Consider the following 23,411-nt stretch of genomic DNA (forward strand, 5'->3'; position numbering starts at 1 on the left):
TGTCTGCAGGGGAGATTTTGCTGAATGTTACTCCGTCTTCAGTCTAGTGTAACATTCTTAAATGTAATGAATATTGAAATAGTGTGTTGGGCTTCAGTGCAGTTTTTGTTTGACTCACTTTTGATACATGTTCTTATTCACGTAGAGGGAAGGGGAAATTGTTCTTTTTTGTTTTATATTGGCAAGACATTCATGGTAGTTTTAACTGAGTGATCATTACTTCTTATCATTCCTTCACATTTGCTCACTTGTATTATTGTTTAAGATTAAAAGTAGTTCCCTTTATCACCAAGAATCACATAAGGCAGCTAATGTCTTACTAGAGGACAGGTACACTCTGCCTTCTAATCCCAATGGGAAATTAGACCGAAAGATTATCTCCTAACAGTCAATTATCCTCCCCTAGGAATGAATTCTACAGCTATTACACAGAGAGGGGAAAAGAAATCCTGTTTATAAACTTGGCACTATGCCTTCGCACTGCTGACTGGGGGCTTGGCGTCTGAAATCCATTAGCAAGTGCATGAGAGATGGTTGATCTCCTACTGACCCCCACTCTCTTCATGGATGAGCCCAATTATCATAAAAATAATGGGATCAAGACTGACACAATGGTGATATTTCTGGGCTGCTGCGTGGGAATATTAACATTGCTGATACATGGTCCATCACAACGCCTTTATTAGGACATTTTGAAAACTGCAGGTGTGCGACCTGCAATTGACTAAAGCAATTATCTAAATGATTGCAAGCATCACTCCACATCTATTAACCTCCAAATGAATGATGTTCATTTCCCGAAAAGTTCCATGTGACATGTTAGTTTTTGTTATGGTATTATTGTTCTATTCAAATGAGAGAGAGAATACTTTAAGGGTAGAGTAGTTCAAAAGGTAGTAATATTATTTTGTGTGTGTTTGTGTACAGTATAAATACACACACAAACATATATATCAGTCACAATGACAAAATAAATGCTAATATGCTAAGGAAGCATAAAACAGTATGCATGGCAAGCAAAGTATTGAAGGTTAAAAAGTAAAACCAATATGGTGCTGTTAGTTTTAAACATAGTCATACCTAAAAGCCTTTAGTTTAAGTTTTACTATAGTGTTGGGTTTCATGAGGGAATTGCTTACATAGCACTTGGTTCTCTTATTGCCAGCAGTGTCAATATTATATTATTTTCCAATAAAAGCATGGATGTTTTTGTGACCCACTCTATTTCTTTTTCCTCAGGCAGGCAGTTTAAGTGTACTGTGTGCGAGTACACGGCAGCACAGAAACCCCAGCTTCTACGGCACATGGAACAACATGCCTCATTTAAGGTAATGAGAGGAGCTCTTACTTTAGGTCATAGTGAAGGCGTGGAGACAGGTCAGAGGTGCTGAAAGGGAACCTGAAGGTTCCTTTTCATGTACGTATAGTTATCTGGCTTTTTGACTGGCTGTCTAATCAATCTATGCAACATATTACTGCAAATGTATCTTTTGTCTATATTTGGCATGGAATTCAAATCCCTTAGTTTGTACATTGCTCGATTTTCACTCAAGCTTTTTTGCTGGAAAATGAAAAATATGAATTTGTCAGACTGCTTGGTGGAGTTACAAGTTCTGACTGACAGCTTTGGAGGAATCCAGGGCATTTCAGAATTGCAGAAATTTTCAGTTGTCAGTCAAGAGGAGTGATTAACTAATGTGGTTTTTGGCATCTGTGAGATGGTATGTGATTATTTGGTTGAGAGAGTGGAGATGACTGAAACAAAATTTGATTCAACTGAAAGAAACTGGCAGTTTTTTACTTTTTTGTATTGTTTGATGTTTTTTTGCTGTTGTTCAGAGTACAATTTTCTTTGCCATAATATATATATATATATATATATATATATATATATATATATATATATATATATATATATATGTATATGTGTTTGTGTGTGTGTGTGTGTATATATATATATATATATATATATATATATGTATTTTTTTTTAAACGCTTTATTACATCATGTCTAATACTTAATATGGACTTGGTAGCTGACTTCCCCCTTTTTAATACTGTTTTAATACTGTCGATCCAAGCTAAAACAGAGATTGCTGCCCTAATCTCTCACACAACAAGTACACTACTGGTCAAAAGTTTTAGAACACCTACATTTTTCCAGTTTTTATTAAAATGTATGCAGTTTAATGTCTCAAAGTACTCTGAAATTAAAGCATAGAACAAATAAACAATTTGAGATCAAAAAGAAATCATGGAATTGTTTTAACAAAATGTAACCCCTTAAGCTGACAAACCCCTCTGGGTTTTCCCTTTGGGGCACCAAATCCATGTGCTTCTCTTTAATCCCGTGTGTACTCTTTACTGCTGTGTTGTTTGCCAGGTGTTTGTTATCCCAGCTTTCTCACGATGTGAAGCATTCTTTGACAAGGAAAATTAGTTTTTTTATACCCCCCGCCGCATATACTGTATTAATTGTTAGGCTTGTTAAGTTCAGAACAACCTATTTGCAAAGAAATGTGCTGAACTCCCCCCCCCCCCCCCCCCCTTCCTTCAGAAAGTTTCTGCAAGTAATACATCCAACTGTAAGTCAGTAATGGAAAACAGGCAATTTCTTTGTTATCAGCATAAAATCCAGAAAAGATTATAAGCACTTGTTTTCATTTATAAAATGTTAATGGAATAAGATTAGTTTTTGCATAATTATGTAGGGGGGAAAAATGGTGGATCTGTTTGATAGCTAGCCAAGGACAAGCTATATGAATCAAATTAATAGACTTGCAGCATAATCAGGAAGATTTTATGATAATCATGCATCTCATACTTTATAATTAGAGTACATTTATATATCCGCGTGTGTGTGTATGTATGTATGTATGTATGTGTATGTATGTATGTGTGTATATATGCATATATACAGTGAGGGGAAAAAAAGTATTTGATCCCCTGCTGATTTTGTACGTTTGCCCACTGACAAAGAAATGATCAGTCTATAATTTTAATGGTAGGTGTATTTTAACATCAAGAAAAATGCATTTCAAAAAAGTTATAAATTGATTTGCATGTTAATGAGGGAAATAAGTATTTGACCCCTTCGACTTAGTAGTTGGTAGCAAAACCCTTGTTGGCAATCACAGAGGTCAGACATTTCTTGTAGTTGGCCACCAGGTTTGCACACATCTCAGGAGGGATTTTGTCCCACTCCTCTTTGCAGATCCTCTCCAAGTCATTAAGGTTTCGAGGCTGACGTTTGGCAACTCGAACCTTCAGCTCCCTCCACTGAGGGAAGGAGGTTCTCACCCAAGATTTGACGGTACATGGCCCCGTCCATCGTCCCTTTGATGCGGTGCAGTTGTCCTGTCCCCTTAGCAGAAAAACACCCCCAAAGCATAATGTTTCCACCTCCATGTTTGACGGTGGGGATGGTGTTCTTGGGGTCATTCCTGCTCCTCCAAACACGGCGAGTTGAGTTGATGCCAAAGAGCTTGATTTTGGTCTCATCTGACCACAACACTTGTCTCATCTGACCCAGTTCTCCTCTGAATCATTCAGATGTTCATTGGCAAACTTCAGATGGGCCTGTACATGTGCTTTCTTGAGCAGGGGGACCTTGCGCTGCAGGATTTCAGTCCTTCACGGTGTAGTGTGTTACCAATTGTTCTCTTGGTGACTATGGTCCCAGCTGCCTTGAGATCATTAACAAGATCCTCCCGTGTAGTTCTGGGCTGATTCCTCACCGTTCTCGTGATCATTGAAACTCCACAAGATCCATGAGATCTTGCATGGAGCCCCAGACCGAGGGAGACTGACAGTTATTTTGCGTTTCTTCCATTTGCGAATAATCGCACCAACTTTTGTCACCTTCTCACCAAGCTGCTTGGCGATGGTCTTGTAGCCCATTCCAGCCTTGTGTAGGTCTACAATCTTGTCCCTGACATCCTTGGACAGCTCTTTGGTCTTGGCCATGGTGGAGAGTTTGGAATCTGATTGATTGATTGCTTCTGTGGACAGGTGTCTTTTATACAGGTAATGAGCTGAGATTAGGAGCACTCCCTTAAAGAGAGTGCCCCTAATCTCAGCTCATTACCTGTATAAAAGACACCTGGGAGCCAGAAATCTTGCTGATTGATAGGGGATCAAATACTTATTTCCCTCATTAACATGCAAATCAATGTATAACTTTTTTGAAATGCGTTTTTCTGGATTTTTTTTGTTGTTATTCTGTCTCTCACTGTTAAAATACACCTACCATTAAAATTATAGACTGATCATTTCTTTGTCAGTGGGCAAACGTACAAAATCAGCAGGGGATCAAATACTTTTTTCCCTCACTGTATATATGCATGCATTCAGGTTATAATTTGTAAAATTTACAATTATTCTTATTGAATTTGCTTGATAGTCATCATAAATGAGAAAAATGTATAAATTCATAAAGAATAATCTCTTGTGAATTCCTTTTGACTGAATTCCAACTTCGCTCTTGAGGACAATCTTTAATAGACTGAAAAATGGTAGTTTGCGAATGCAACCCCAGTTATCTGAAAAAGGAAGGGTTTCTGTGCACTTCCATAGGAACCTGATTGAAACGTCACTCTATCAAAGCTGCCATTGGCCCCTGCGCTCGTCACTCAGAACAGGTCCCTTCCACTTCCTGTTCTATAAAACGTCAGCACAGGTTTGTCCTCTTTTGTTGGCAGCTAGGACTCCTGCGCGACCATGCAACCCTTGGGTAGTACTTCTTTTTCAGATAACCAGGGTTGCATTCACAACCTATTGTTATCTTTCAAGTCGGAAGCACTGCCCAAGGTGGAGTTGTTACAGTATAACAAAACTGTCGCAAGGGAGGAGGCAGTGAGCTGATAAGGGAGCCTGCTTCGAGGTGTACCGCTAAGGGGTCTTGGCAACACAAGTCCAGACAGTAATCCCAGGGGCCCCATAGGGCCACAACTGAGCCGCCCAGGAGCGAGGACTGTAGTCACGCTCTTACCGGGAACTGTCTAGAATCAGCATATTTTACGACCTTCACAAACAATTGCAAAGCCGGCTGCTCTACTAGAGCAGCAAGGAGCAAGGCCGTAATCTACTTGCACAATATCTGGCAATCTAGCAACTTGTGTGGCCTCCGTGCATTATCATGGCAGTGGTCCCCTGATCCAATAGGAGCGGGGCCACAGACCCACTGAAAAACACAACATAATACATAGCCGGCTAGTCAACAGAGTAGCCAAGCTGAACAATAATATACAATATATACATACCGTGACTGCAAGACCTTCATGCTGTCGGTGCGCAGCACGGGAGCATCCTACTCAACTGAATAGTAAAGATTGGAAGAGCTCCACTGTGCTGACAACTTAGATTTCATACAAAACGAACTATATACACCACAGGGCGCAGGAACGAACTCATGAGCCGCCCATGGAACACAGGAGCAGTTGACGCCTGTGGTTAGACCGGCTAATGCAGGGCTGTGCTGACCAATGAACTATGTACACAGCTGAACACGAGATCCTGCTCATGTGCTTACCACTGAGAGCAGCAGCAGTGGACTGTGACACACAGCCAGCGCGGGCCACAGACCTGCTGACCAAGGAACTATATACACAGCGAGGCAGTGAAACTCGAGCGCCATCAGCTGGGAACAGCGGCAGTGAGCTCTATTCTATACCTTTTCAGAACGGAGCCACAGTCCTGCTGTTTAACAATTAAGAGACCACTGCAATTTTTTCTTAAATCAGCATCTCTACATGGCAGCCATTCCATTCCAGTGTCTGTTGAATTCCAACACAGGCACACCTCATTCTACTGAATGAGGTACTGATTAGGTGATCACCTGAACCAAATCTTATTTAATGAGGAAAAGTATATCACTATCCTCTTGCAATAGGACCAGCTGCATGGCAAAAACAGTGCTAGTAGAACCTCAAAAGTAATTTGAATCAAAAAATAACTATTGACCAGGCCAAAGAGTTTAAAAGGAAAGTTTTGATTGAGGAAAAGAAGGGTTCAATTCTGGCTTTACTGGCAGAGGGATACAGTGAGCGTCAGGTTGCTTCCATCCTTAAAATTTCAAAGACGGCGGTTCATAAGAACAAGGTCAAGCAGCAGACATTGGGGAAAACAAAGCTACAGACTGGCAGAGCGCGAAAACAACTCTCCACTGACCGGGATGATGGCCAGCCCAATCTCCGAACCTGAACCCCATTGAAAACCTCTGGAATGTGATCAAGAGGAAGATGGATGGTCACAAGCCATCAAACAAAGCCGAGCTGCTTGAATTTTTGCGCCAGGAGTAGCATAAAGTCACCCAACATCAATGTGAAAGACTGGTGAAGAGCATGCCAAGACGCATGAAAGCTGTCATTGAAAATCAGGGTTATTCCACCAAATACTGATTTCTGAACTCTTCCTAGTATTGTATTGTGTTGTTTTAAAAATTAATATTAACTTATTTTTTTGCATTATTCGAGGTCTGACAACACTGCATCTTTTGAGTTATTTTGACCAGTTGTCATTTTCTGCAAATAAATGCTCTAAATGACTATTTTTATTTTGAATTTGGGAGAAATGTTGTCAGTAGTTTATAGAATAAAACAAAAATGTTAATTTTACCCAAACACTTGCCTGTAAATAGTAAAACCAGAGAAACTGATAATTTTGCAGTGGTCACGGCACAGACTCATGCACCACTGCAACACAATGCATAATGAACGAACTATATACAGGGTGGCCTTGTAAGGCAACATACCTGGAGGCCATATGACAGACCCTGGACACATCAACAGGCTTTCAGCAAATCCAGGAGCAGCTCGCTTCGTTGCATGACTGGAATGCATAGTCCGCTGGAAGGGAAGACACAGTTCAATAGCACAATCAGGATGCGCTTAACGGGCAAACTTGGAGAGGAAATCAGGAGCCAGAGCCTCTAGGCTATTGGGGCTCGACTGCAGCCAACACCAGGTTCCCAATGCAAGGGACCAGTCCCATCACATCCAACCTGTAGAACCGGGCAAATGAAAGCGGCGAGGCCCAAGCTGCAGCTGCACAAATGTCTGCCAAGGGGGTGCCTTGAAAAAGTGTCCATGATGTGGCAACGCCTAGAGTCGAGTGGGCCACCAGGTGTTCAGGTGTTCCTCCTCCATAGCAGCATGTACCGCTGGCAACTCAAGCAGAGGGGGCGCAGCTGCCGACGCAGCACCAGGTACAGGCGGAGACGCAAGCGATGGATGCGTGGCTGTCTCCGGCACTACAACCCTGGAGGAGGAGGCGGAGGGGCTCAGGGATAGGCAGAGGTCCACCGCCCCCGAGACCCCCCTGTCACTCACCGGATTGGGAGACCTTCGGGCGCGATGGCGATTTGCGGTGGCGCCCGTTGGGATGGCGGACCTCCCGGCACACAGTTGGGGGCACACAACAGCTGAAACGCCTTCATGACAATTGGAGCGCCTAGCGGGCTCGCTGCCCGGTAATGTTTCTGTATACGGGGGCACTGCAACAACAACCAAAAGCAACCTTGCTGTTGAGAGAGAGCGAGGTCTCCGACATACGCAGCCGTGGGCTGTAGTGCGGGCGCAAGCCGGCAGAGGAGCCCCTCACGTGGGCGAGATCTCTTATGACACGTGGGCCTCGCCTCACGTGGGCGAGATCTCTTATGCTCAGCCCAGACAGCCGGGCCTCGGATTTTAACTGCCGCTGCTAGCGCTCCTGCTGTGGAGGAAAAAGCCCTGTGGACAAAAAACCAACACAGCAAGCAGTCGGAATATATAAGGCACTATATAAACATGACTATTATTTTTTAAAGTGTTCTATTGGAAGCGAAACTGAAACCGAAAGTGCAACCGGAGCCGCAGTGGACAGGCGGAACAGAATCGGATTAGCTATCAAAAAATATCTAACACAAATACAGATAGAGACACAGACAGTAAACAGTGGTGAACAACACAGCCATGAAGCCAACAAACCAAATAATAATTGTTAAATAACAACGAATGGTCTAATGCACAGACAAGACACAGAGAGCTCACGTTCTTGGGTCCAGGCGAAATGGCAAAAGAGGACGAACCTGCGCTGACGTTTTATAGAACAGGAAGGCAGAAGGAAAGGCTCTGAGTGACGAGCGCAGGGGCAGCTTTGATAGAGTGACGTTTCGATTGTGTTCCTATGGAAGTGCGCAAAAACCCCTCCCCCTTGGGCAGTGCTTGAAAGATAACCTTGGACACTATTTTATATCCTTGTCCATAACCTTTATTAAAAATATGTATTTGACTAAATTCAGACCTTTGGTTTGAGCTGTACACCTGCCTGAGAGACAGCCATTCTTGTGTGAAGATAAATTAAGTCCAGTGGTTCCCAAACCGGTCCTGGGGGACCCCCTACCCTGCTGGTTTTTGTTCCAACCGAGCTCTCAATTACTTAATTGAACCCTTAATTGAACTAATAATTTCCTAAATCAGAGACTTTTAATTATTTTAAACAGTAGGGGTTTTAAGTTAAGTATAGAATTATATTAAAAATTGTATTGAAGAAACAACTATTTTCTTATACAATTTAAAAAGTAAAATTTAAGCAGATTGTTACTTCAACTAAGGTTCAATTAAGTAATTTGAGAGCTCGGTTGGAACAAAAACCAGCAGGGTATGGGAACCACTGATTAAGTCTGTTTATTTTACAAAAACGTAATAAACCAAATTCTTGTCTCTATATTAGCCTTTCCGATGTGCACACTGCCACTATTCGTGCAACATGTCTGGGTCCCTGAAAAGGCACTACAACAAGAAGCATCCCAATGAACAATACACAAATACAGGCTTGGGTACTCCAGCTGCAGATATGGTAATTCAACAAGGTAGGCCATTGAGTATATATATTTATCCTCATGAATTCCCAATCAGATCTTAAAATGTAAAAATGCATTTACTTTGTCAGTTTGACTAAACATGAGAAGTTTCACAGAGATCATGTTCAGACAGTGTGCCAAAATTGCTGATGATTATGTAATTTTTTGTGTCACTTATTTTGTTCAGTTCATGCTATAAACTAATGAAAAATGTAATTGGCTGTTTAGTCAGGTTTTATGCTGCCATGTTGATTAAATGAAAGATTCATAAGAACCCTTCTAATTAAGCAGTAATCCCTTACAAATAAATCCATTCATAGCTAATGACCATGTTTATCCAATAATGGCACAGGCCTTAAGGGCAGTAATCCTCAATGTTATATAATCCAATTTGATACCATGCCACAGGAGGTCTTGCCCTGTACGTATTTTATACACCTGTGCAGGACAGTGTTTTTGTCAGCAGCCTTAACAATCCCGTTTCACTCTCAGACTGTTACCATTTACAGTTCATAAAATGAAAGCTGAATTACACCTATTTATGAAGGCCCGGTACCTTGAGACTTAAAGAAATGTCTTAATTAAATCTTATTTTCAGTACTTGATCTTCCATTTTGTACACTTACTTAATATGAAATTTCATAAAAATTCAACCTCTTATTTAAAAGTGAGCAGCTTGTGAAGTGTTTGACGTTTTATAATGTCCCATTCATTTCGATTTCATAGTTCTTTTTTTTGCTTTATTATGAATCACTTATGGTCAAATCAACCCATTCTGTAAATAGACTACCTGTACATTTGTAATAGAAAAGTGTTATTTGAGAAGTACCTTAACAAAAATTACATTGAAACCTATTATACCACGCACACACGATTAATTTATTAAGAATATATTTAATTCTCTACTGCCTTCAATGTGAGTAATATTCAGGATTCTGATCTGTGGGTCGGAACTGTAGGCTTTTACCTCACCAGCATAAACCTTTCACTAGCCTTCTAGCGCAGTACAAATGGGTTTACAATGTTGTTATGTATAGCTAATTTCAAGGTGCCTCATGCATGTATGATACAAACATTATGACAATAAGTATTTCTGGGTCTGTAGCCTCTATGAACTTGGAAATCATTTGGGAGCAAAGCAATCATGTTTCACGTTTGAAAATTATGTTTGGATTTATGCTTTCATAGATAATCAAATACATATTTCTCTTAGTAGATCATGCTGTGGAGATATGTTTGCTATTTTATTTCTTATGCTAATGTATTGGAGAAACACAAGCTGTCCAACGCTGATACATTTTAAATCCACCTAATATGGACAGGAAAGACAAGAAAGCTTAAAAATCAACATTTCAGTAATTCAGTAAGACCTTTAGAATTAACCAATGAGCAGGCAGTATAACTAATATTATCTTCAATGTCAAATTTGGAATTCAACTAATTGAAATTCATACTGTATTTAATTACTCATGGTAGATAATATGAGCCTCTTACACTGAGTTCTTGTGTCTTATGGTTGAAAACCTCAGTTAATATGAAACACCTTTGATAAAATGGATCACTTTACATTGGCTCTCTGTACACATGTCCCATTTCCTTTTAATGTTTACTCTGAATCAGGAATGGTAGGGAGCTTTATTTCTGTGTGAAAGATATTGTATAAAGAAATCGTTAAAGATCGGCTTGTGTAAGTTTCTTTGATTATTTTTTTTTCACCCTTTCTTGTGGCTTGTCTTCAGCAGGAAACCTTGACCTTGTCTGAATGTACAATTAAATAGCCTGATTTCAACGTCACCAATTTCAGCGTTGTAGGCAGCCATATTACATTAACAGCTATGCTTAGTGTTGAAAAAAGTGCAGAATAAGATGACATTTTTTTTTTCTTCCCTTTTATTGATATTCTTAATTTCATTAAGGCACTTTAGAATAGATGCAATTGAATGTTGCACAGTTCCAGGGGGATTTGTCTTTGTCTTTAACTAGGTCGTATGGAATCCAGACACGAGGAAAACCTTATTGGTTATCTATTTTCATTTAGAAGGATGCCAGTGTCTTCAAGATCAAACTACCTATGTCTATGTAAGATTCTTTTTTTTCAGGAAATAAAGTATTTTTGGTGGGTCAATATTAGAAAGGCCCACTGCCGTTCTTGAAAGGGAAAATCGGTTAACCCATCCATCTTAGCCGAGGATGAATCGTACAGCAGGATCAAATTAAGGCTATGCTACTTGCTGCCCAGGCCCAGCAGCTTCTGCTGTCACAGCAACAGATAGAACAGTGGGATGGTCTGGGGAAGGGTCATCTAAGAGGATAACAAGCTTTTCATGTCATGACAGTCCCTCATTGGTCAGCTAACACTGAGTATAATGAGCAGACTGTCCTGAAGCCCCACTGCTTGTCACGCTGGATTGAATCTTGATAATACATCTCAGAGGATGCACAAGTGTGCAGTCCTCAATTATCTAACTATTTCCAGTTTAAGTTTGATTTGATTTGGTTTGAATTGATTTTTAGATGTACTGTATGGAGCATGAAAGGGAAAAATGGTAGCCTACATTTAAATACATAAATAAAACATAATGTGAACAAGATAATTTATCAGTAGAAGTAGTGCATTTTTGCAGCCGAATGTGGCAGACAGACTACCCTCTGTTAATCTTTCTTGGTACGCAGCCACTCAGGGAAAGTAACTGAGTCTGTCTGTCATCTGTTTTTATTGGTGCTGTTCAATACAACATTTTCAGATTTAAAAAAATACAAGAAAAAAATTTAAAGTTGGCGACTCATCTCCTGTTTTCACCACAATTTAGAGCTGAGCTAGAATGAAAACCAGAAGACAGTGTGTGTCTCCAGGGCCAGTACTGACAATGCCTCAGCCAGAGAATTTGCTGGTTTGGCATGTGGTTCCATAAACATACCACACTAATGAAGGGCTTTGTGTTCGCAGTGTAGTGTAAGATGGTTCTATTTGTCTCGTCATGTGTGTGCTGAGTTACATGTAATCAATTTTATACCTTGTCAATACCCTTAAAGACTTTCAATTCTTCAATTAAGCTTCCCTGAAGTCGTATTTGTTTCCAGCAAAAGGTTTTTGGTTGTTTTAGTCTGTCCTCTTATAACATACATTTAAGTTCTGGGATTTTTGTGGTCTCACTTTTCTTTAATTTGATTTCTGGCTTACTGGGACCTTATACAATGAACCAAGGCAGCAGTGTTAAATAAGAGTAACAGTTTACCTGTGGCTCAGAAGATCATATGCTTTTAATTTATTTTTAGTGCTGACTTAGTCATTTTTTGAATTTCTTTCTTTCCTGCAGGGCAAACACACAGTTGCATAATTCAAACGCAGTACCTTTTATTTTTTTTAAATAATAAAATAGCATTCCTTTAAAACATGTTTTTCATTTTCGCCTTGAAGCACTCAGGGCTCTATTTTCATCAATAATGGGGCTGTATTTTGTTCATTTCTCTTAGGACTCCAGGCATTGTCAACGGCATGGTCTATTTTCTGTGTTGTGTTCGCCACAGTGCTGGGTTTACAATGGAAAGAGTTAACATTTCCTAGTCATGTTTCATTTTAATTGTTTACAATCATGTAATGAAACTATTCATTTATATATTTTTTTTAATTCTTAGATACTAAATGTCTATAATTTGGTTACAGCTGTATTTTTGAGGCTGATGAGGTCTAACAACATAATGCATACATTTACAATGTATCGATTTATTTTTGCTGTTAACTATTAGTGCATGCAGATTAGGCTAACTGGTAGCAGACAGCATTATTACACGTAATAAACAGTGCAATATATATTAGTGCAACTTTTATTACATACTATTAATGAGCAATAGCAAATAACTGCTAATTAAAACATATCAAAAGGTTAACATTAATGTATTGATAATCTTTTTAATAAATAATTGATAAATGCCAACATCTTTCCCTTACGATAACGCAGATCTAAATTCCATCTCATTCAAACCAAAGTGCATTTGCCTTATTAAAGGCTGGTGACTTTGCATTGATTGAGTATTACTTTTTGACTCCTACTGAAAGTCAGACAACACAAGAAATAGATCATACCAGTGCCAGCGGCAAGGATTGTTCAATATCACATTCATAAATGCAATGGGTCGCCATTATGCTTAATCACAGAGTTAGAGTTAGTCACTTAAAAAAAAAAATGGAAATAAGACTCTAAATCATAAGACCAGAAATCATAGGGGGAAAAAATGTGTACTCCTGTAATGTTTCTTTGCTCTCCTGGCAGTGGTGTGAGATGGTGTGTGAAGTTATTAATATAAATATATCACATTTTTGGTGCAATATCTGCATTTTGTTAAAATTGTAAATCGCTGTGAATACCAGACAATTATGTTTATTTGAGGAATAATAGCTCTGAAGAAGAAAGGTTCATTCATTGTATAGTAACACAAGTAATAACAACACAACCGGATCGATTATCATCTACATTATTCAAAATTAACATTTATCTATTCAGTGACAACTTTTTTATTTTTATTTTATGTCCGATTTAATTTCACACATTATAACTGCAGATCACAATTTCATTCTTAATTTTAAGATGTGAACAGGCTCCGGGCGTTTGTTTCTCTTAATTTCGGAAAGATTAAAAATGTTGAGAGCTGAGACCCTCTTAAAATGTTCAGCTGATTGCCTGGCTTTGATAGATGGTACACTTTTGTGTATATCGTGTCTTTTTATTGTACCGTTTTGCTTGATTTATATGTGCTTGAATTTTTTTAACCCATCTATTTGTTCTGCAAATAGAACCACATCAAACCTTCATTTATACTGATATCACTTTTTAACAAAAGCTGCATAATAAATGGTATATACACTGTCTAAAGCAATGTCTCAGTCAGTGTATTTCATTTTTGTTTAAGCAGAATTTTAATGTACAGTGCCTTGCAAAACTATTCATCCCCCTTGCATTTTTCCTATTTTGTTGCAATACAACCATACATTTATTTTTATTTGGATTTGGATTATTTGGATGTAATGGACATACACAAAATAGTCCAAATTGGTGAAGTGAAATGAAAAAAATAACTTGTTTTAAAAAATTATAAAAATTAAAAAATGGAAAAGTGGTGCATGCATATGTATTCACCCCCTTTCTATGAAGCCACTAAATAAGATCTGGTGCAATCAATTACTTTCAGAAGTGACATCATTAGTTAAATAAAGTCCACCTGTGTGCAATCTAAGTGTCACATGATCTGTCACATGATCTCAGTATATATACACCTGTTCTGAAAGACGCCAGAGTCTGCAACACCACTGAGCAAGGGGCACCACCAAGCAAGCGGCACCATGAAGACCAAGGAGCTCTCCAAACAGGTCAGGGACAAAGTTGTGGAGAAGTAATCAGGGTTGGGTTATTAAAAAAATATCCAAAACTTTGAACAGCCCACGGCGCACCATTAAATCCATTATTAAAAAATGGAAAGAATATGGCACCACAACAAACCTGCCAAGAGAGGGCCGCCCACCAAAACTGGTCAAATGAGACTAAAATTGAGCTTTTTGGCCATCAAGGGAAACACTATGTCTGGCACAAACCCAACACCTCTTAACACCCCGAGAACACCATCCAGGGGATGTTTTTCATCGGCATGGACTGGGAAACTGGTCAGAAACCTGTTTCAGTCTTCCAGAGATTTGAGACTGCGACGGATGTTCACCTTCCAGCAGGACAATGACCCTAAGCAAACTGCTAAAGCAGCACTCGAGTGGTTTAAGGGGAAACATTTAAATGTCTTATAATGGCCTAATCAAAGCCCAGACCTCAATCCAATTGAGAATCTGTGGTATGACTTAAAGATTGCTGTACACCAGCGGAACTCATCCAACTTGAAGGAGCTGCAGAAGTTCTGCCTTGAAGAATGGGCAAAAATCCCAGTGATAGATGTGCCAAGCTTATAGAGATGTACCCCAGGAGATTTGCAGCTGTAATTGCCTGCAAAAGGTGGCTCTACAAAGTATTGACTTTGGTGGGGGTGAATAGTAATGCACACTCAAGTTTTCTGTTTGTCTTATTTTTTTTTTTGTTTCACAATAAAAAATATTTTGCATCTTCAAAGTGGTAGGCATGCTGTGTAAATCAAATTATACAAACCCCCCAATAATCAATTTTAATTCTAGGTAACAAGGCAACAAAATTGGAAAAATGCCAAGGGGGGTGAATACTTTCGCAAGGCATTGTATATTTGATTTTTAAAGTTTTTAAAGTTCACCTCTTTGAATGAGTTCCATCTCAAAGCAAGAAATGTAATAAAAGAACACTATGCACAGTAAAAACAAGCATAAGTGCTGTTTTCATATGGATTGCATTAGACTTATCTGAAAGAATTATGCAGAATTGCTTGAATAATACTCCTAGAACTGGGCTTTGTTCATTTATGGTTTGCTGCGGTCAAAGTTTTGATTTGGTTTCAGCCTAAGTGTGCTCCTCCTGGAAGAATCATTTGAGATTTGTGTTTTGCAATTAATGGTGTTCAGGTCTAGTTACAGGGTTCCTTTCATTCTCAATTATATAATGCAATGTGGAGCTGCTGGATATTACAGAACTGGGCACCAGTCTTGTATCTAAAACTGGGAGTTTCATATTATACTAGACATCTTTGCTTGATGTTTTGAATGAGCACTGAAGCAAGATTTGTCTAACCATTTCTTTGTTTGAAGGTAATTGTGACCTACTTAATGTCTAGGTTGTTCTATAAAAATATGATTCTCTTTCTTCACACTTATTTGTTTTACACTGGGGACCATTTGTTAAAAACCTATTAATGAGATGTTTTTAATAATGGGATGGTGTGCTTTATGCGTGTTATTTTGTAAGGCAGATTTTTCTTTTGTTTTTTAAATAAGGCTCGATGTCTCACAGGCGGGCATAGAAGAAAAGGGTTGCTTTCTTCTATGAACAAAATAAAAAAAGTTATATTAAGCACGGTTTTATAACTAATAGATGGAAATGTACTGTAGAAACTCTTCATTATTGTTTGACTATAATTTTATTTCAGCTGCACAGAAAAAAGATTAGTTGGATTTACCTGAAAAAATTACTTTAACTTGTCAAAAGTAACTGAATTAAGTTGTCTCAATTCCAAAAAAACAATTTGTTGATTTAGGTCAAGCCAGATTGTTAATTTTAAACCCCCAACCTTCAGTTCATTAAAACAAATCAAATCAAATTTGTTAAAAAAAAAAAAAAAGAGAAATGAGTAAATTTAAAATCCAATCTAGTAAAATCTATTTACTGTCCAATAACTTGCCATACACATGACAAAAATGCCACTCTCAATGAAACATTGTTTTGGGAAAGACCCATAAAGAATGTGTCACCAACAGCAAACATGCCAATTAATACAGCAGCATAAACAGACTTGGAATGCCTTACTAAGTAATTTAGCAAGACAACATGCCAGGGGACATACGTGCACTGCCACTTCCTTTTCAAATAAATCAAGACAGTTCTCCCCTTTCTCTCCTTCTCAGTGTGAAGACTGTCACATCCCACCCTTTCCTTCCCCGCACAAAACAAAATGTGAACCGTTTGCAGGTAAACGTGCATACAAGACATGAATACAAGCCACATCCAAACTAGGCAAGCATCTCAGTTGAGGGAACACTCTCCACACAGATATTTGGGCCCTCTCCTTAACTTTGATAAGGCCTGCCTCAACCTCACCCATGTACATGATGAGGGACTTGAGTACGCACTCTCGCCGTATACTGATGTCTTTGGTCTACAGACAAAACAAGTTATAAAAGTCACATTAACAACTAGTGACAGTCAAAAGACACTTAAGAGACACACAAAAGGTTTATCTCAAGGCTCATCCTATTCAAATAATGGAACAGTTGCTTGCGTGGTTAACAGGCAGAATTATACCTCATCAAATGCACACAAGATGGTCCAGATTGCTCCTCCTGTGGATCAGATTAATTTGATGAGTTTCTCAGAGTGGGTGTCCAACTGCGCCATTAATCTGGACTCCCGGGGAACAGTCATCAGTCGCATGAACTCAGCATTAATCTGGGGAGAAAAAAAAAAAACTTTTGTAGAGTTGGTTGTTTGCAAACAAATACAATGTGTGCTCGCAAATGTGGCAGAAGTGAGTGAGATGAGCAGTCGTTCATCCAAGGGATGAATCTTAGACCAGTCAAAGGAGAAAAAAGCTAACCATTTTCTAGAGAATGCAAGCAAAATGTGATAATGGGTATGGAATGTGCTCTTATGGATAAGACCTTTCAATGCAGATGGCAATTGCTCCATGATATTGCCTCAGTTTGTGAAACTTGCTTCTGAACTTTTGTCATTTCCCCAATTCCTCTAATGCTATCACAGTCACTTCCGCCTTGTTTGTGTGTGCAGCTACTTGTGACAAATTCCAATTTACAGAAGTGTATACAATATATGGGGTCTTACATCCTTGATTGTAAAAGCTGATGAATGCAGTCTAGGGTCAAGGGAAAGGGAGCATAGGGGAAATCAAAATAACAATACGAGTACTAGTAACGCAAGGCAAGTAGTATGATAAAATGTTGTATAAGTGCTGTCTTACAGGAGAGTAAATGGCTAAATTACAAGTACTGTCTGAAAAGATGTGTCTTGAGTAAGTGCTGGAAGGAGGTCAGGGACTCTGCTGTTTTGACTTCAGTGGGAAGGTCATTCCACCACTTAGGGGCCAGGGATGAGAAGGAGCGGCTCTGGAGGAAGGGGAGTGGAGAGGAGGAAGAGTTAGTCTTCTGGCACCAGAAGACCACAGTGGCCTGAAGAGGATGTATGGAGAGACGAGTGTCTGAAGGTAGCTTGGTGCAGTGTGGTTGAGACAGCGGTAGGTGAGGGTCAATGTCTGAATGCATGCCGCTATTGGGAGCCAGTGGAGGGAGCGGAGCAGTGGAGTAGCGTGTGCGAATCGAGGCAGAGAGAATACCAGACGAGCCGCAGAGTTCTGGATGAGCTGGAGCGGCGGGTAGTAGTTGCAGGCAGGCCGGCCAAGAGGGAGTTGCAGTAATCCAGGCGGGAGAGGACCAGAGACTGGACGAGCGGCTGAGTCGAGTACTTGGTGAGGAAGGGTCGGATTCAGTGTATGTTGCAATCAAAACTTTATAGTAATCAGAACTTTCTTTCCCTTAATAAAGTAATCATACCTCGTTCACCTGGAAGAGTGCAGGCCATCTCTCCATGAAGGTCTCAATTTCATCCCTCCTCCTTGACAACTTCTTGTCTTCTGTAGGAAAAAGTCTTTGCCATTTTGTCTCTGAGAACTTTGCCATTGTTTTGTTTCTTCACTTCTTTCAGTTGTGACATCCTTTCCTTTTCAAGGCTCTCTGGAGTCTCCCTTGGGAGGGAGGGATAGTAGTATGCCTCTGCATGTTTTGGTTTCTTTACTTTCTTGGCAGGGAAGGCATCTTTTTCAGCTTTGGCTTTGAGCGAGTTAACTGCAAGTTCAAGACATCCATGATGTGCCTTGAGCTGGGTCTGGTAATTACCCATTTTGCACTTCCACCCATAGCACCCATTGTAAGAGTCAAGCTCTCTCAGACAGGGATGCGTCTTTATCAAGGCTTCCGCTACAACAAAGAACTCTGGCTCTGTTGGGTAGGCCATGTACTTGAATATTTCCTCAGCTGGCTTGCTCAGTATGTCCGACTTCATCTTCAGCTGATGCTCAGAGTAGTCTTGTCAGCCTTGTAAAGAGCATTTTCCTCCTCTAATTGGACTTCTGTATCGTAAGAGAAGCGTGGGATTGGGAAGTAATTTGGCCACAGTTCAGTTCTTGATGAAACAGACGCAGAGGATGAGACAGAGTATTTTTTTGTCATCTGTGTTAGTGGATGAAGACAAGGAGTCTTCATGGTCACAGGAAGGTGAGTGAAAGCTGGTCTCCATGGACAGGGAGTGTTTAGAGCAATGGGGAGTGGCAGGATAGGCCTGTAAGCCAGGCATGCAGGAGTCACTGGGCATCTGGATCACCTTAACTGCACTTAGATCACCAATGTCAGAGGTGGAGGTCAAATTCAAATATTCATTCCTCCTGAGGACAGAAAGTACAAATACAAATATCAGTGACCATATCCAATTAATAGTAACAACACATTGCATTTATATAGTACCTTTCAAAATGCTCAATGGGCATCTTACTGTCATTAACATTTCTCATTTTCAATCAAAATCATTGTTTTGCTAGCCTAGGTGCAAGTCATTGCTAGTGGTGCACTCTCCAGCTAGCTATAGCTAACGTTAGTCTAGGTACTACTCAGGATCTGACCCAGCTTCCAATGTGCAATTAATACACACATCAATACAACAGCTAGATAGCCAACTAGCTATCGTTATCTTCCCCATGACAAATGAGACACGTAGCTAGTTAGCTGGACTACTTAAGTAAATGGGATAGATGTTATTAGCAAGATAAGTGGATCATGGGTGCCTAACTTAGTTTAAAACTTCGTTTAAAAGCAGGGGGGCGATAAAATGTAAACATTTTTAAATCTGAAATCAGAATTCATCATTAGTGTACACTTGCAGATCTACGTAAGGTTTTACAATTCATGGTATTTCACAAAAATAAACTACCTCCCAGACGGCACATGCAGACCAGTTCTAAGACTGTCCAAAAACAAAGAATGGAAACATGATCACCCTGTTTGTGATAAAAGTATATTTATTTAGTATATCACAAAAATTAAGACTATCATTGCAATCATCCTGATATCTTCCTCAGTCAAGCCTTCTTCTGTGACAGTATCATGTGCTAGAACTGGCTCTGGTCTCCAGCCATCTTTTGGCCTGCGCTCACACACAAACAAAGTATTGAAATTATTAATAACTCTCCATCCTTTTACATATACACTGAAAAAGTAAACTAACATAGCTAAATAATGACTCCATCCATTTATAATGAGACGCACATCACTGCTATGCAAAAGTCAGACATTTTCCTACCTTGATGAAAGTAGAACTAAAACCGAGTTGAATGCCAATACACCATTATGAATAAACAGGTATTCAAAAGTATTACTTGCCTTATGCTCAAGTATAAGCAGTGTATAAACAAACAAAATATATTGCTGAATAATGAGCCACGCCAAATAATCAGTCCTTACTTTTACACAGAGCTGTAAACCAAAAATAACTAATATTACATAAAATAATGTTTACAGCTAATTACTAAATGGAGGCCTTCACTCTTTTTTAATTTTGCCTTTTTGTACAATATTTTGAGCCATACCAATTTATTAATGAAATACGTTTTTAACTTAGCTCATGCTCCAAGCTTACTACCTAGCAACAGGTAACCAATGATTGTTTGCACACATTACAAAAATGTTGAAATGTAATACAAATTCAAATATTTTTAGTTTAATGTATTAACTGAATAACACGCAAACATGAATGGATGATTACTGATTATCTTACCTCGCACATGAAAGCGAAAAGAGCAATGGCACATCGGATCTTTCCCGTCCCGTATTTTGACGTTGCGTGCGTCACTGACATCAGAGTGGTATGTAATGCGCATGTCCAAGAAATACTGAACTCAAAAAAGGATTCATTCAAATACAAAAATAAAAATTGTAAAGAAAATAGTTTTTTCCCATTGATTATAATTCAAAAGAATCGGTTGAACTAACCAAAGTATGATTCTAAGTAATACCCATTCATAAAAATAATTAAAATCAACAACAGCCCGGTTACAATTTTTTCAGTGTGCAGTGTACCTTTTCATCTTAGAAATATTGATTATGTTATCCAGAGAGTGGAGTATGGCAGAAATAAATGCATTTGTGTGGCTGTTTAAATATCTCAAATTAATGATTGTTAATGCAGCAATGTTTTATTTTGTTTTATTTGTTTACACAAAAAAAATACTTTGCTCAGGATATTTTTTCAGAAAGAGGAAGTTGGGAAGTATAGTGAAATATACTAATTTGCTTTTGTAGTCTTGCCAGGTTTTTGCAACTCCAGTTATTTTCTCTTATACACTTTCCAGCTTTCAACTTTGAGAAGTCTTTTCAGAAACTATTTCCATAATTACTGAGCTTGTGGCATGATATGATATGCTAAGCAGCACTCAATCAAGCAGAATAAATAAAAAAGGATTTGAGACGAGACAGGAACGAAATAGTAGGAGACTATGAATGATATAGCCTACTGTTGTTTATTTTTCTTAATTTTGTATTTGGTCCAGACACATTACATAGAATACTTTGTGAGTTCTGGAAATGCATTTTAAGTACATTGTAAATGTGGCTTAATTCTTCTTATTTTTTCCACTAAAATATATTATGTTATAAAGACATAATAATGTTACAAACTAGAGAAGGCCATCTGGCCACTCTTGCTCATTTAGGTGCTTCATGCTATTTGATTGAAGAGTCTTGTCCAGCTGTTGTTTTTACTCTGGGAGTCTGTCTGTAAGCTTCCTACATGTAACCAAATGTAAATCTCACTTATCATGATATGTTTTAACTTCCAGGGGGTGTCAAATGTCCTGTATGTAACTTTGTGTATGGCACTAAATGGGAGATGAACAGACACCTGAAGAACAAGCATGGACTTAAACTGGTGGAGACGGATGGAAATAACCAGTGGGAGGTATGGTCATTTAAGTGGGTTTTCTAAAATCACATCTGGTGGTCATATGTAAGTTGCAAGTCAGCAATAGAAGCTTCAGACATGTGATTTATGTTTAAAATCAGCTTATTTGATCAGTTCAAGCTTATTTATTTACTTATTACACTACAGTTCTATGTATATTCCTATTTAAACCTCCTCACTGGACATTACTGGTACAGTACTGGTACAGGTATTTCCTTTTAAGAAATGCAAATGCCTGCATACACAAGTGAATTTGTTTGGAAAACATTTACTGACAGCCTGAGAAAAGCAGCAGTGCCTGGCCAGATGAAGAAAATATTAAATATATGTGCATAGCCAAACCACTGCCACACAACTGATGTTGAGTCTTTTTTCGGCACCAGCTCCTCATCCGCCATACTGCTGGTTTGTGTTGATTTTTTTTTCGAATTCACCACGCATGAAAGACACATACAGACGCGTGGTATAATTTGGCCAATCAGCACAGCCATCTAGTAGTCATTGTTGTAGTTTTAACATTATTATGAGGATATAAAAGACCACAATCTCTACGATTCCCTTGAAAAGTAGATCATGGACGTCTTCAAGATCGATTACAATATAAAATCGTCAGATCGCCCACCCCTACCTACTAATGTATGGGTTATAAAGAGACTTAGCCGCAAAGAGATGGTGAATAAAAACATGTATTTTCAACAGGTTGTAGAATCTACTCTGGAGGAATCAGCCACCCAATACCTCCACATTACTGAGTCCGAGGACCTCCAGGGGACTGAGGCTGCAGTAGCCGCACTCCAGGACCTTCGCTATAACACGGAAAACGGTGAATTATGGGAAATTCTTACACAACATTTGAAGACATGCACATTGTGAACTGTCTGCTTCCTGCTCTTGAAACAATGATTTACAAAGCTATTTTGATCCCCTCTGTTTTTTGGAGGTATACCAGATTACATAGATATGGATGAGCCCAATGGAATTCAGGTTGTTGCTTTTGTGCTTTGATTGTCAATTGCCCAATTTTGAAAAACATGCTGGAGCCTGTGTGGATTTAGACAGCGTGGAGAAAATGTTACATGGGAGCAAAAAAAAGCTTTCGAAATCATCCTGTGAGTGCTTTCATTCTTGGCTCGGTGACATTGTGTTAAGTGTGAATTAATGAGACGCAACACTGCTATCATTGCACCCCTTGTTAGGAACAGCAAGTGTTTTAGAATCCAAGAACAATTTAGTTTGTTTTTGTGTCTCTTTCTTTCATTTGTGTCATTACTACTACTATCTTTTAATCATTCCATGCTTTTCAGCACATCATTCATATTCCTTTTGATGATATTTTTGACTAGGATGTGTCATTTTCCCAACAGGGGAAAGACTTGATGCCACAGCAGTCAATATTCTTCAGCAAATAATTGAACTGGGTTCGGAGAATCATGACACTGCAGTTGCTTCAGTAGTTGCTATGGCACCTGGAACCGTGACTGTTGTGGAACAGGTGAGATTATCTTTATTATAAACTACAAAACTTCCCTGATGAATGATAATGTAATTACCTCGTCTTACAGATTTTACAGATTTATTACTGCAGCTTGGAGTAGAGCAAGTCAGGGCCTTTTTTGTGTCATATTTTTATACTTGTATTGTGTGGGTGTAGATATAGGCTTTTTCTCATTCCTCTCGACAACAAATGACAATCACAATGGTTTATTTTAAAGGGAGAGCAGTATTACAATCTTTTTGAAAAGTGATGAACGTTATAGAAAATTGAACCATAAATAGACCCCACAATGGTGTGAAACTACATGGAGATACAAGCCTTCAGAGCTGAATGTCCAACAAGCTTTTAAACCAAGGTTTTTTCCAAGTATTTAGTTTACAGAAAAAGACAAAAAAAATTGAAAGGGGGAAAAAAATGATCTGTATTTATATTATTTATATAT

The 23,411-nt window shown here is 38.9% G+C and overlaps 1 protein-coding gene across 2 annotated transcripts in view; it reads left to right on the forward strand.

The window, feature by feature from the left end:
• zfat (zinc finger and AT hook domain containing) overlaps positions 1-23,411 on the forward strand; it is a 64,574-nt gene that overhangs the window by 38,819 nt on the left and 2,344 nt on the right. For both annotated transcript variants that reach the window (XM_066715850.1, XM_066715851.1), the window contains exons 11-15: positions 1,240-1,328; positions 8,710-8,848; positions 21,353-21,471; positions 22,174-22,297; positions 22,839-22,966. In XM_066715850.1, coding sequence (XP_066571947.1) covers positions 1,240-1,328; positions 8,710-8,848; positions 21,353-21,471; positions 22,174-22,297; positions 22,839-22,966 — 599 coding nt within the window. The remainder of the gene's footprint in view (positions 1-1,239; positions 1,329-8,709; positions 8,849-21,352; positions 21,472-22,173; positions 22,298-22,838; positions 22,967-23,411) is intronic.

This window comes from Amia ocellicauda, chromosome 10, assembly GCF_036373705.1.
Source record: "Amia ocellicauda isolate fAmiCal2 chromosome 10, fAmiCal2.hap1, whole genome shotgun sequence".
NCBI classification, from domain to species: Eukaryota; Metazoa; Chordata; class Actinopteri; order Amiiformes; family Amiidae; genus Amia; species Amia ocellicauda.